Source organism: Sciurus carolinensis, chromosome 1 (assembly GCF_902686445.1).
Source record: "Sciurus carolinensis chromosome 1, mSciCar1.2, whole genome shotgun sequence".
Taxonomy (NCBI): Eukaryota; Metazoa; Chordata; class Mammalia; order Rodentia; family Sciuridae; genus Sciurus; species Sciurus carolinensis.
Genome location: NC_062213.1, coordinates 168533749 through 168548053, shown reverse-complemented (window position 1 = coordinate 168548053; position 14305 = coordinate 168533749). Strand labels below are relative to the sequence as shown.

The 14305-nt window shown below is 36.9% G+C and overlaps 1 protein-coding gene across 7 annotated transcripts in view; it reads left to right on the top strand.

The window, feature by feature from the left end:
- Osbpl9 (oxysterol binding protein like 9) overlaps positions 1–14305 on the top strand; it is a 144819-nt gene that overhangs the window by 24029 nt on the left and 106485 nt on the right. For all 7 annotated transcript variants that reach the window (XM_047549378.1, XM_047549369.1, XM_047549388.1 and 4 more), the window contains exon 3: positions 14169–14247. In XM_047549378.1, coding sequence (XP_047405334.1) covers positions 14169–14247 — 79 coding nt within the window. The remainder of the gene's footprint in view (positions 1–14168; positions 14248–14305) is intronic.

The following is a 14305-nucleotide window of genomic DNA, read 5'->3' as shown; positions in this document are numbered from 1 at the left end:
CTTCATTTAAAGCCAATATATTCAAAATATTACTTTAAGATGTAATTAATACACAATTATTAATAAGATATTTTACGTTGTTTTTTCATGGTTGGTCTTTGAAATCTATGTTGTCTTTTATACCAAGGGCATATCTCAGACTGGTGGTACTTCAGGGGAGGGGATCATTAGCCACTTGTGACTAGTGGCTATACCCTTACTGGACTGCATAAATCTTTATTTCATACTGCTTTAGACTACTCATTCAGTTTCCATCACTGCCAAATAGGTACAAGCTAGAAAGAGTGCATGACTGGAGACACGGTTTCTAGTATTCCACTGTATCTAAAGAAGAGTCTGCCTCTATCACTACTAGGTAATCAGCTTCTAGTATCCCTTTTTTTTCAAGACAATGCTTATTTCATTCTGCTATCTTATTCTTGCATCCTTTGTTTGCTTGCTTGTTTTGGTGCTGGGAGTTGAATCCAGAGTGCCTCTTAACTTTTGAAGATGTGAATATATTCGGTAAACATACTGTGCATTTATTATGAATCCTTGATAGAACTGAGAGATAACTCTAAGAAGCTAAATTCTAACTGAAAAAGTATGGCACTGAGATAAGAGTCTAAGTGTGGCAGATTTGCAGGATAGAAATGAGACAAGGTCTGTTTTGTGCAGATGGCGAATGTGTGATAGCATAAAATTTTTAAAAAATTCAACTTATACTTTTTTATTTTTAAATTTCTTTTGGTTTCTCTTTTGATCTCTTGGTCTAATTGCTTTTGTATGTACTTGCTGTTGACCTCAGTCACTACTGAGGCTGTCTTAACTGCTTTTTTGGCTTGATACAGGCTCAGTAGTGAGAGTTGGGCAGAGCTATATTGAGACAGCTGAATTTAGTCTGGATTTGGTCCACTGTCTCATTGTTACAATTAGTGTACCGGATTTGTTCATTTGTTTTTGTTTTTGCTTTTTAAATATAGCTTAATCATTAACCTCTGTAACTACCACTCAGGCTAAAAAATAGGACTTTGCCTGCTGCCCCAGAAGACTTTCTACCTGCTGCCTACCTGTCTCCTAAAGTAATCACTTGTTAGAGTAACTACTTCTTGCTTTTTTTTTTTCGGGGAGGGGGGTGGGAGCGTGGGGAACAGGGGATTGAACACAGGGATGCTTAACCACTGAACCACATCCCCAGCCCTTTTTATTTATTTTTTTTATTTTGAGACAGGGTCTTGCTAAGTTGTGGCTGGCCTCAAACTTGGTATCCTCTAGCCTCAGCCTCCCAAGTCACTGGGATTACTGGGTGGTGCCACCATGCCTGACCACTTTTTCTTGCATTTCTTTATCACTCAAGCGTGCATCCCTAAATTCTACAGCTTTATTTTACCTAATTAAAATGATGTATTTTGTTTACAGTTTATCTATCGAAGAATCCAGACCCTTTGACCTGTAGGAGTTTCAGATAGTATAGATTTTACTGATTGAAGACTGGTGCATTCATTGTGATCCTCTGCCCTCTGTTTTTGCTGCAGATTGACAGCTGCATCCAAAGAATGAATCAGACTCAGATTTGATTCTGTTGGCAACGTTACTGTAGGCAGTCATGTGTTCTTTTAGCAGGAAATACAGTGTCGTTTTTTTGCTTCTCATTAATACTAGTAGCCATTGATGTTTAGTGTTTATACTGATTAAATCATTGGGGGTTGCAAAATGATGATAGCCTGTCATTGTTTAATTTTTACTTGGAATAATTTTTTTAAAATTTATTTTTATTGTAAACAAATGGGATACATCTTGTTTCTCTGTACATGAAGTAGAGGCATACCATTTGTGTAATCATACATTTACATAGGGTAGTAGTTTTTGATTCATTCTGTTATTTTTTCCTTCCCCCCACCCCTGCCACCCCTCTTTTCCCTCTATACAGTCCCTCCTTCCTCCATTCTTGCCCCCTCCCACCCCCCATTATGTGTCATCATCCGCTTATCAGCAAGATCATTTGTCCTTTGGTTTTTTGAGATTGACTTATCTCACTTAGCATGATATTCTCCAATTTCATCCATTTGCCTGCAAATGCCATAATTTTATTCTTTTTTATGACTGAGTAATATTCCATTGTATATATATATACCACAGTTTCTTTATCCATTCATCAATTGAAGGGCATATAGGTTGGTTCTACAATCTGGCTATTGTGAATTGAGCAGCTATGAACATTGATGTGGCTGTATCTCTGTAGTATGCTGATTTTAAGTCCTTTGGGTATAGGCCAAGGAGTGGGATAGCTGGATCAAAAGGTGGTTCCATTCCATAAGGAATTTCCACACTGCTTTTCAGAGTGGCTGCACTAATTTGCAACCCCACCAGCAGTGTATCAGTGTACCTTTTCCTCACATCCTTGCCAACACCTATTGTTGCTTGTATTCTTGATAATTGCCATTCTAATTGGGGTGAGATGGAATCTTAGGGTAGTTTTGATTTGTATTTCTCTTATTACTAGAGATGTTGAACATTTTTTCATATATCTGTTGATTGCTTGTAGATCTTCTGTGAGGTGCCTGTTCATTTCCTTAGCCCATTTGTTGATTGGGTTATTTGTATTCTTGGTGTAGAGTTTTTTGAGTTCTTTATAGATTCTGGAAATTAGTGCTCTATCTGAAGTATGAGTGGCAAAAATTTTCTCCCACTCTGTAGGCTCACTCTTCACATTGCTGTTAGTTTCCTTTACTGAGAGAAAACTTTTTAGTTTGAATCTGTCCCAGTTATTGATTCTTGCTCTTATTTCTTGTGCTATGGGAGTCCTGTTAAGGAAGTCTGATCCTAAGCCGACATGTTAAAGATTTGGACCTACTTCTTCTTCTATAAGATGCAGAGTTTCTGGTCTGATTCCGAGGTCCTTGATCCATTTTGAGTTGAGTTTTGTGCAGGGTGAGAGATAGGGGTTTAGTTTCATTCTGCTGCATATGGATTTCCAGTTTTCCGAGCACCATTTGTTGAAGAGCCTATCTTTTCTCCATTGCATGTTTTGGCCCCTTTGTCTAGTATGAGAAAACTATTTATTTGGGTTTGTGTCTGTGTCCTCTATTCTGTACCATTGATCTACCTGTCTCTTTTGGTGCCAATACCATGCCATTTTTGTTACTATTGCTTTGTAGTATAGTTGAAGCTCTGGTATTGCGATACCCACTGCTTTACTTTTCCTGCTAAGTATTGCTTTAGCTATTCTGGGTTTCTTATTCTTCCAGATGAATTTCATGATTGCTTCCTCTATTTTTGTGAGGTACGTCATTGGGATTTTAATTGGAATTGCATTGAATCTGTATAGCACTTTTGGTAGTATGGCCATTTTGACAATATTAATTTTGCCTATCCAAGAACATGGGAGATCTTTCCATCTTCTAAGTTGGAATAATTTTTTAAGGAGACACTTCATTTATTATTTGGCTATCCAGTGATGCAATTCAAATAGGCAAGATAATTGGTTACTTCCTTTTACTTAGCCAGTTTTCAAGGTAATAGATTGACTTCAAGCAACACCCATTTAAATATATCCAAAAGAATTGGAAGCAAGGACTGAAGTGTTTGTGTGTCCATGTTCATAGCAGCATTAGTAACAGTAATCAAGAGTTTGAAGCAATCCAAATGTTTATATACAGATGGAGAAACAAAAAATGATATATAATACAATAAAATATTATTCAGCCTTAAAAAGGAAAGAAAATTCTGACATATGCTAAACATGGATGAACCTTGAGGGTTGTTATGCTAAGTGAAATAAGAAAGCCATAAAAATACAAATACTATATGATTCCTCTTATACTATATACTTTTATATTAGGTAATTGGAGTAGTCAAATTTATAGAGACAGGAAGTAAAATGTTGATTTCCAGGGACTGAGTAAGGGGGAAATGAGCAGTTTTCTTTTAATGGGTATGGAGGTTCAGTATGAGAGGATGGAAAAGTTGTGGAGATGCATGGTGCTGATGGTCATACCACAGTGTGAACACACTTAGTGCCACTGACCTGTACACTTAGTAATGGTTAAAGTGGTGAATATCATGTTAGTATGTTTTGCCACTACACACGCAAACATGCATTTATTTCCTCACAGTTCTACAGATCAGAAATCTTAGTTAGGTTTGCTAAGATTTCACAAGACTGAAATCAAGGAGTTTGCTGGGTTGGGTCCTTGTCTGGAGGTTCTGAGTAAGAATACTCATAAGGGGCTTATCAGGGTTGCTGGCAGAATTCAGTTCCTTGTGTTTAAAGAACTGATACCTGTTTTCTTGCCGGTTGTCAGCAGCACATATTGCCCTATGGCCCCTTCCATCTTCAGGTCAGTAGTGTGCATTGAATCCTTCTAAGAAGTACTTTGAATCCCTCTGACTTCCGTTCTGCTACCAGTTTCATGAAACACACTACTTTTTTAAAAAGCTTCGTGTGGACTGGGGTTGTGGCTCAGTGGTAGAGTGTTTGCCTAGCATGTGGCCCTGGGTTTGATCCTCAAGCACTCCCCCCAAAAAAAGAAAAGAAAAGAAAAAGCTTTATGTGATTATATTAGGTAAGTCCCACCAGATAATCTTTTTACCCACTGTTATCTCATCATATTCAGTTTCCACCCACACTAAAAGGTGAGATTATACAAGGACAAGGGTCTTTGAGAGCCATTCTTAGAATTCTGCTTCCGTATAACATGACAGAGAAGAACCAAACATTCCTGTGTTTAAATCCCATTTTACCCTTTGCTTTGCTGACTGAAAGAGGGAAGCTGTTTGTAAGCTTTCTGAGCTAGAATTTTTTCTTCTTTAAAGTTGGGTTTATAATACCCTTCTTGCAGAATTTTGTGAGGATAAGGCACTTGGCACATAGATAGAACCTTATAACTACGTGTGTGTGTGTATGTGCCCACTTATGGAGCATTGTGATATTTTTAAAAAACTAGACTGCCATTTGGCTTTCTATTTAAGAAACATCTTGGGCTGGGGAGATAGCTCAGTCGGTAGAGTGCTTGCCTTGTAAGCACAAGGGCCTGGGTTCGATCCTCAGCACCAAAAAAAAAAAAAAAAAAAAAAAAAAAAGAAACATCTTGATAGTTTGTTTGAAATACAGGTTCCCAAGTCTAACCTTCCAGACATGCTGTTTTAAGGTCCCATTCCAGACCTTTCTTTTTTTTTTTTTTTCTTTTCTTTTCTTTTTTTTTTTTTTTGCAGTTCTGGGGATTGAACCCAGTACCTTGTGCTTGTGAGGCAAGCACCCTACCAACTGAGCTATATCCCCAACCCTAGAACCTTTGTTTTAAAACAGATTCTCCAGTCAATAAATAAATAAATAAAATGGATTTTCTTAGTGATTGGGTTGTACAACCAAGTTTAGAATCACTGGTGTAGGAGGAATCATAGTGATCTGGGGCAAGAATCTCACTGGGTTTCACCTCTTACTGAATGTGACTTTGGGTAAATTTCTTAACCTCTTTGAAGATAACATTATATACCTTGAAGGGATGTGAGATTTAGCAATTATATAAGGATAGGGTTTGGCACTTAATACAAATCCTGTAAATGGTAACTGCCATGGGTGATGATGATGATGATGAGATGATATCATTGGTGATGATAGATAATGCATTTAAATTTCAGATGTGCTTAATGAACTATCCCTGACTGCACCTCTGATTTGCCTCCTCCATCCCATCACACTATATCTTCTGTTCCCTCACTGTATATATTTGTTCCTCATTGCTTCTGACAGATTTTTTTTATTATGTCATGAATTTTCTGCACCCTCTTGCCTGGCAATCTCATCTTTTAAGAGACTTTTCAAATGTTACTTCTGTTCGTCCTTTCTGATCTACATCCTTTCAGCAAGTTTGGTGGCTAGAACTTGTTGCAGAGTATTACATGTTAACTTGTTTGTTGTCCCCACCTGATAGTAAGTTCCTATCCACTGTAGCATTTGTCTGGAGCATAGTAAATAGACATTTAAAAAAGATTATTATTAATTTTATACTTATAAAAATGGTGAATACATATTGGAGAATTTGCCTTTACTATGGTTTACATATAGAAAAACTGTAGGAATTATTTCAAATAAGATAATGGTGATTTCTTAAATGCGAAATATGAGCTAGTGGTTTGATATGTATTCTAAAAATCAAAGCAAAACACCCACGTGGTTTTAGGCTATATGAAAGGAGAATGGGGGAGGGAGAAGAATAGGGAAAAGAACTATAAGGGAAGCACAGATTTGGGCCCTGTGCTAGATGATTTTCACATGTACTCTCATGGTAGCCTTATCAGGCTTCCACTCCTTTTGACTAGACGGATGAAAGCAGATACCCCAAGTTGTTGCTAGGTAGTGTTTCCTCCACTGGTTAAGTGGAGGAAAGCAGAAAAGTGAAAACTTTTGACTCTTGGTGACATAGTATTTGCCACTAGAGGGTGGTGTTGCCTTGATGAAAAAATGAAAGTTAGTTGATGGTTTAGGTTTTCATCCTACCTCCACCCCCATGTTGCTGTCAAGAGCAAAATATTGACATTTTCAGGTAATATCTGCAAAATGGAGAAGTAATGACATTAAAGAGGCAGTGTGAAGTAGAGGCAAGAATGTGGCATCTATGAAGTGAAATACAGATATGAGTTCTGCCCTTAACTAGCTCTGTGATTTGGTCCAACTTACATGTTCAGCTCCTTTTTTTTTAAATCTCTGGAATGGGCATCATGCCATTTACTCATAGACTTGTGCATTTTAAAGTAATTAATATATTAAAACAGATCCAGACATAGTATTTGTGACTTGGTAGGATCTTGATAAAGAGTAGTTACTGTTAGAGTTAATAATTAGTATTAATATACAGTTTAATCTCAAACCCTGACAGATTCTATAAAGGGGTTTAGAAACCATCAAAGTAAGACAAATTATATTCAACAAAGTATTAATGTTATAAGTCTTTGAAAACTATTATTTCACATGTAATTTAAAGTAACTCTTTGACTTAGTGCAGTGAAATTGAGTATGAGGTGAGTATTTCTTGTCTGAAATGCTTGGGACCAGAAAGGATTTCAGATGAACTTTTTTGGTTTCTGTAGTATTTGAATATATACATTGAGATATCTTGATGAATGAACCTTTGTCTAAACATGAAATTCACTTATGTTTCATATATACCTTACACACATAGCCTGAATGTCATTTTATACAACACTTTTATGTGTCAGGTGGAATTTTTTATTTGCAGTGCCATGTTGGCACTCAAAAAGTTTTGGATTTTGGAGCATTTTGGATTTTGGATTTTCAAATTAAGGATATTCATCCTATACTCCATTTACCTATTGTGCTAGGTATGAGTTGACTCATTCTCCAAGGGATACATCATCTGTTCTCTTTCATTTCATCACAGGTCAGTAATGTACCGTAACAAATTATTAGTAGTTTCCAGGAATACTGGAGGGTTTCAAGTTCAGTGCCAGCTTCAGCCACTTAGCGAGGTCCAAAGTAACTTAGTGAGATCCTGTTTCAAAATAAAAAAATAAAAAGGGCTGGGCATGTAACTCAGTGATAAATTACCCCTGGGTTAAATGTCTAGTACCCGAAAAACAAACAAAAAACTATTATCAGTTGTCATTTCACTGTGAAAAATTACTCCTGATTTTGACCTTTCTTGTTAATTTAGTATCCTTTTTGTCATCTCCATCTGTTCTCTATGAATTTGACATTGAAAATATTCTCCATTAGCTGGGTGTGGTGGTGCATGCCTGTAATCCCAGTGACTTGGGAGACTGAGGCAGGAGGTCACAAGTTTGAGGTCAGCCTCAGCAATTTAAGCAAGGCCCTAAGCAACTTAGCAAGACTATCTAAAAATAAAAAGGGCTGGGAATATGGCTCAGTTTTTGAGTGCCCCTGGGTTCAGTCCTTAGTACCTTGCAAACCCACCACCTCCAAAAAAAAAAAAAACCCTCAGAAAATATCCTCCTTTGGACAACATGTAGAGCTCTATCTACTTAATCTCTGTGATTGGTACATAAATGTCATTAGTGCCATATTTTTTGAATATTTATAATATTTCATAAATATAAATTAAAAGTTAAATAAAAAAGAAGGTGATGGAAAATATATTTCAGGAAAATACTATGACAAAACTGAGAAACAATATTAATATTCAACATAAAATATTTTAAGAAAAAAAATTAAAATTGTTACAGAAAAAGAGACTACCAAAGACCCAGTATGGTATAGATAATGTTCTTTGATAAGAATAGAATAAATTAGAAATCCCTTAACAAAAGAGCAGCCACTACCTCCTCACAGACATACTTCTAAATAATTCATGAGTGAAAGTAGAAATCATAATGGAAATTGTGAAATATTTAAACCTGAATGATAATGAAGGAATCATGTGGTAAGATCACATCTAAAGAAGGCTGTGATTTATAATCTTAATGAATGTATTATAAAATGGAGATTAAAAATTAATGAACTAAGCATTCCTTTTAAAAAATTAGAAGATTAAAGAATAGTACTAAAGAAAATAGAAAGAAGAATGCATTAATGAAATGGGAGATAAGCATTAGAGAGCATCAGTAAACTGAAAACTCATTCTGTGAAGAAAGATAATGAAATCAACCCTTAGATTGGGGAAGTAGAAGTAGTGGCATAAATAAGCAACATTAAGGATGAAAAAGCTGAGAAATGTACATATATAGTAGAGGTGAAAATTGTTAGTGAGCTACTATGAAAATCTTTTGTCAATAAATTTGAAAGCTTACATGAAAACAGGTGATTAACCTCAAAAAGTAAAAATCACCAGGATTAACTCAAGCTGAAATTGGAAACCTGAATAATACTGTACCATTAAATAAATTCAATCAGTAGTTTAAAAAATCTACTCAAAAAAAGTACCAGCTTTTTACTAAAGCTTCTAGGAATAGATAAGCCTACTATTAGAAATAAGAGAGGATGGGACTGGGGTTGTGGCTCAGTGGTAGAGCACTTGCCTAGTATGTGTGAGGCACTGGGTTTGATCCTCAGCACCATATTTAAAAAAATAAATAAATAAAGGTGTTGTGTTCATCTACAACTAAAAATATTTTTTAAAAAGGAAATGGAGGATTCTCTGGAGAAGAGTCTTCAATTTTATAAAGGTAGTGTAACCTTAGTACAAAAATCATGCAAAGACATTAGTTTTTTTTTTTTTTCCCCCTTTGGCGGTTCTGGGGATTGAACCCCAGCAAGTTGGAGTGCCGGCTTTTGCTATTTCTTCAATATTATTTTCTGGAGTTCTACTGAATGCTGTAAAACCAGGATGAAAAAGAAAAAAAAAAAAAGATACATGGATGGAAAGAACATGAAGAGTTTGGTGCAGCAAGAGGAAGGTACAGTGGTGGAGTGAATGAAAGGTTAAGGCCTGGCCAATTTTCAAAAAGTTCCTCCCTGAAAAGCTAGTAAAGGGGAGGTGAATAGGTATATGATATATGGGAGATGTGAGGTTTTGCTTTTGTTTCACAAATTGTAGGGAGTTGAGCTGGAAGAATGATATAAAAGTGAAATTACTTGATGTTTTCTCCTGTGTAGAAATGTTGAGACTGAGGACGTGGAAGATGTCTTTGAGGTAGGGAGGAAGGAAGCCCCTAGTGATAACAGTGGAAAGGTTGGTTGGACCAAATTTTGAACAATCTTGAATGTCCTTAGGAGGTAATGTTGACTTTATCTATTACTTTTTGGGGAGCCAAAGAAAGTTTTAAACATGTGGATCTCCTGTAAGAGTGTGCTTTAGAAACCTTTCTCTGGAAATAGCAAAGACTGTAAGTTAGAAGGTGGCCAGACTTACTAACTTCAGTGGTGCATGCCTGCAATCCCAGCTACTCTGGAGGCTGAGGCAGGAGGTTTCCAAGTTAGAGGCCAGCCTCAGCAACCTAGTGAGACCTTGTCTCAAAATTAAATAAAAAGGATGGGAATATTGCTCAGTGGTGAAGGCAGTCAAATTGCATTATGGTGAAAGCCTGTCTTATAGCCATACTGAACAGGCCCAATCTCATATGATGAAAGCCTGAAATAGTTGATGAACTATAGTTCAGAGGTGAAATGGGCATATCTTGTGGTGATAGAATGAGGGAGAATTTTAACAGAGCGTGGTGGCTTCTATCTGAGTTGATTAGGTGACCGGTGAGTTTACATTAAGGAACCTGAAAGAAAGAGCAGGCTTTTGGGAGTGGATTAACAGCTTTGTTGAGATATAATTCTTGTATCATACAATACACACACTTAAAGTATCTGGTTAATGTTGGCATATTTTCAGTTTTTTTTAACCACTGTTACAATTTTAAAATATTTTCATCATCCCATAAAGAAACCCAGTACCCATTAGCACTCACCAATGGACCACCTCCTCCAGCCTGAGGCAACCACTAATCTACTTGGAGTTTTTATGAATTTGCCTCTTCTGGATATTTTCTTTCTTTTGGCTAGGGCAGGGATGCTGGAGATTAAACACAGGGGTGCTTAACCACTGAGCCACATCCAGAGTCCTTTTTATTTTTTATTTTGAGACAGGCTCTTGCTAAGTTGCTGAGGCTAGCTTTGAATTTAGGATCCTCCTGCCTTGGGATCCTCTCCCAAGTTGCCAGAATTATAGGCTTGAGACACTGAGCCCAGTCCTTTTGGGTATTTTCTATAAATGTAATCAAGTAACACCTGGTCCTTAGTGACTAGGTTCTTTCACTTAGCATATTCTCAAGGTTCATTCATATAGGGATCACACTTGAGTTATACTCATCTCTGCATTTTATCTCCTCTACTGGAGGCAGGAGCTAGTGTTACATATTTCAGAACTGTATTGTTATGGTTTAAATGTAAAGTGTTCCCTAACAGCTCATGTGTGATACAATGTGAGAAAGTTTAGAGGTGAAATGATTGGGTTATGAGTTTTAACCTAATCAGTGCATTGATCGCCTAACTGTAGTCAGGTAGGATATGACTAGAGGAGGTGGGTCATTGAAGGGTGGTGGTGTATATTAAGGATATATGTTTTGTCTGTGGTGAGGGGAGTCTCTCGTGCTTCTTGATGACCATGTCCTGCTTTCTTCCACACTCTTTCTCCATGATGTTCTGCCTCACTTTGGGCCCAGAGCAGTGAAGCCAGCCATCTGTGTACTCAGACCTTAGAAACTGTGAGCTCCCAAATTAACTTTTTCTCCTTAAAATTGTTCTTGTCAGGTATTTTGGTCACTACAGTGAAAAAGCTGACTAAAACTTGTATCTAGTACATATTTTTGTGTTTAGTTATTAAGTACTTTACTGTATTTTGTATAGACTCAGAAAATAGTTGATATATGATAATTTAGGAAGTTAACTCAGTTAACCACAAAATTAAGTTAACCAGAATGAACTGCTTACCTGCTTCCCTACTGAGTAGGTCTGTATTTGCTATCATGGATTAGGTAGGTACCATGACAATGGTGATCCAGGCCTGGTTCTGTCATTAATTCTTTTTTTATATATCCATTTCAGGTATACATGACAGTAGAGTATATTTTGACATATTATAGATACATGGAGTAAAGTTTACTCTAATTAGGATCCTATTCTTGTGGTTGTACATGATGTGGACTTACATTGGTCATGTGTTTATATATGAGAATATATGAGAATATCTCTGCTTCATTCTATCTTTCTCATTCCTATCCTCTCTCCCTTTCCTTCATTCCCTCTTTGTCTATTCCAATAGACTTCTATTCTTCCCCTCCCTGCCCTCCCTTGTTGGTAAGCATCCACGTATCAGAGAGAATATTTGGCTTTTGGTTTTTTGGAACTGGCTTATTTCATTTGGCATGATATTCTTCAGTTCCATCTATTTAGCAGCAAATGCCATAATTTCATTCTTCTTTATAGCTGAGTAATACTCCGTTGTGTATGTATATAACATTTTCTTTATCTATTCATCCGTTGACACCTAGGCTGTTTCCATAGCTTGGCTATTGTGAATTTAGCTGCTGTAAACATTGATGTGGTTGCATCACTGTAGTATGCTGATTTTTAAGTCCTTTGGGTATGGACCAAGGAGTGGAATAACTGGATCAAATGATGGTTCCATTCCAAGTTTTCTGAGGAATCTCCATACTGCTTTCCAGAATGGTTGCACCAATTTGCATTCCCACCAGCAATGTATGAGTGTACCTTTTTCCCTACATCCTCGCTAACATTTGTTGTTACGTGTATTCTTGATAATTGCCTTTCTGACTGGAGTGAGATGGAATCTCAGTGTAGTTTTCATTTGCATTTCTCTTATAACTAGAGATGTTGAACATTTTTTCACATATTTTTGACCATTTGTATTTCTTCTTCTGTGAAGTGCCTGTTCAGTACCTTTGCCCAGTTATTGATTGGGTTATTTGTTTTTTGGTTTTTTGAGTTCTTTATGTATACTAGAATTAATCTGCCATTAATTTTTTGTGTAACTTTAAGTAAGTTGTGATAAACTTTGGAGATACTTGCTCTTTTTTTTTTTTTTTTTTGATACTAGGGATTGAGCACATCCCCAGCCCTTTTTGTATTTTATTTAGAGACAGGGTCTTGCTAAGTTGCTTAGCACCTCACTTTTGCTGAGGCTGGCTTTGAATTTGCCATCCTCCTGCTTCAGCCTCCTGAGCTGCTGGGATTACAGTCGTGCACCACCAGATACTTTCCTTGTCTGAGAATGGTAGTAAAATTTCCTACCCAATCTTTTTTTTTTTTTTTTAATTTTGTTTTTGTTTAGTTGTAGATGGACACAATACCTTTGTTTTATTTATTTGTTTTTATGTGGTATTGAGAATCGAACCCAGTGCCTTACGTACGTATGCTAGGCAAGCACTCTACCACTGAGCTACAACCCCAGCGCCTTTTTACCCAGTGTTAAACTGAAGAATAAACAAGATAATTCCAGTGGATGGAACTGGATCGAGGTGAGGTTCATTCAGATGACCTTGGGGAATAAATGAATAAATATTTCATGCCCACATGCTATTTTTTTCTTTTCCTCTTGAACCTTTTCAACTCTCACTTTCAAAGAGAAACTCTGGTTTTCTTTGGTATACTGCTTCTCTTGTCACCCACCTGGGGCATTCGACCTAATCCATACTTTTTAGTCTTTCTGGAATACTTAAGACACTCATTTCTTAAGGACATTGACCTATTGACCTGTTGACTCCATCTTACATAATTTTCTTTTTCTTCCCTTAATTCCTGTTGTCATAACATGATGCCTATAGTTGAATATAAAAAAAAATTAAACACTACCTATCTACCTTTACCAAACAATTTAAATTAAGTGAGTTTTTTTTTTTTTTTTTTTTTTTTTTTTTTTTTGCATTTAGGGATGGGGGATCCCTAAATGTGTACTTTAGTACCATGTGTCAAAATAAATAAAATAAATACCCAGCAACTTGGGAGGCTGAGGCAGGAAGATTTCAAGTTCCAGTCTCAGCAACTTAGTAAGACTCTCTGTAACTTGGAGAGTCCTTGTCTCAAAAAATAAAATGTAGCTCAGTGATAAAGCATCCCTGGGTTCAATCCCTTGTACCAATAAATAAATAAATAGTCATAGATTTTCAAGACCTCATAGCAGTTCTGTTGGAGGGAAGCAAACATATAAACAGATAATCACAATATAGTGTGGAAATTGCCACAGCAGAGCAGTGTACAATTGGATACAAGAACATCTGGAAAAGGGATTGGATAGTGTTTTAAAGGGATTGGACAGTGTTTTTAGCAAATGTCATCTGGCATTTCTTTGCTAACAAGCATAACACAGAAGCAGCCTGATGAAGCACACCTGCCTTCTTTGAGCCTCACAGCACAACCTGGGAGGTGTGGGTTTCTGACTCATATTTTAGTGAGCAATTTAAAGCTCAGAAAGGCTCTGGCTGGCTCTTAAATACAGATTCCAAATTCAGCTTCTGTGTTTGTCTCCTACCTCTCCCACCAGGACCATGCCCCTTATGCAGGGCATAGAAAGTGTCTGTTCAGGGCAAAAGACTGTACTGCCCGTCTCTCTCCTTTGCATATTCCTCCTTAAGCAAAATTCGAGTCTCAGCTTTTCTGTCTAGCCTGTTTCCAGTGTCCTTGGTGCATTGAGTATTCCAGGGCTGTAGCAGTAGTGAATATTGCTGATGTCATTGTTTGCCTTATTGGGATTTTGCTCTTTGTTTCACAGGGAGCTGTGATTGGTATAGACGATGAGGACGACAGCACCTTCACAATAACTGTTGATCAGAAAACCTTCCATTTCCAGGGTGAGCTGAAAGAAGAGATTCTTTCTCTTCATGGTCCCAACTGCTTCTTTCCTTCTCT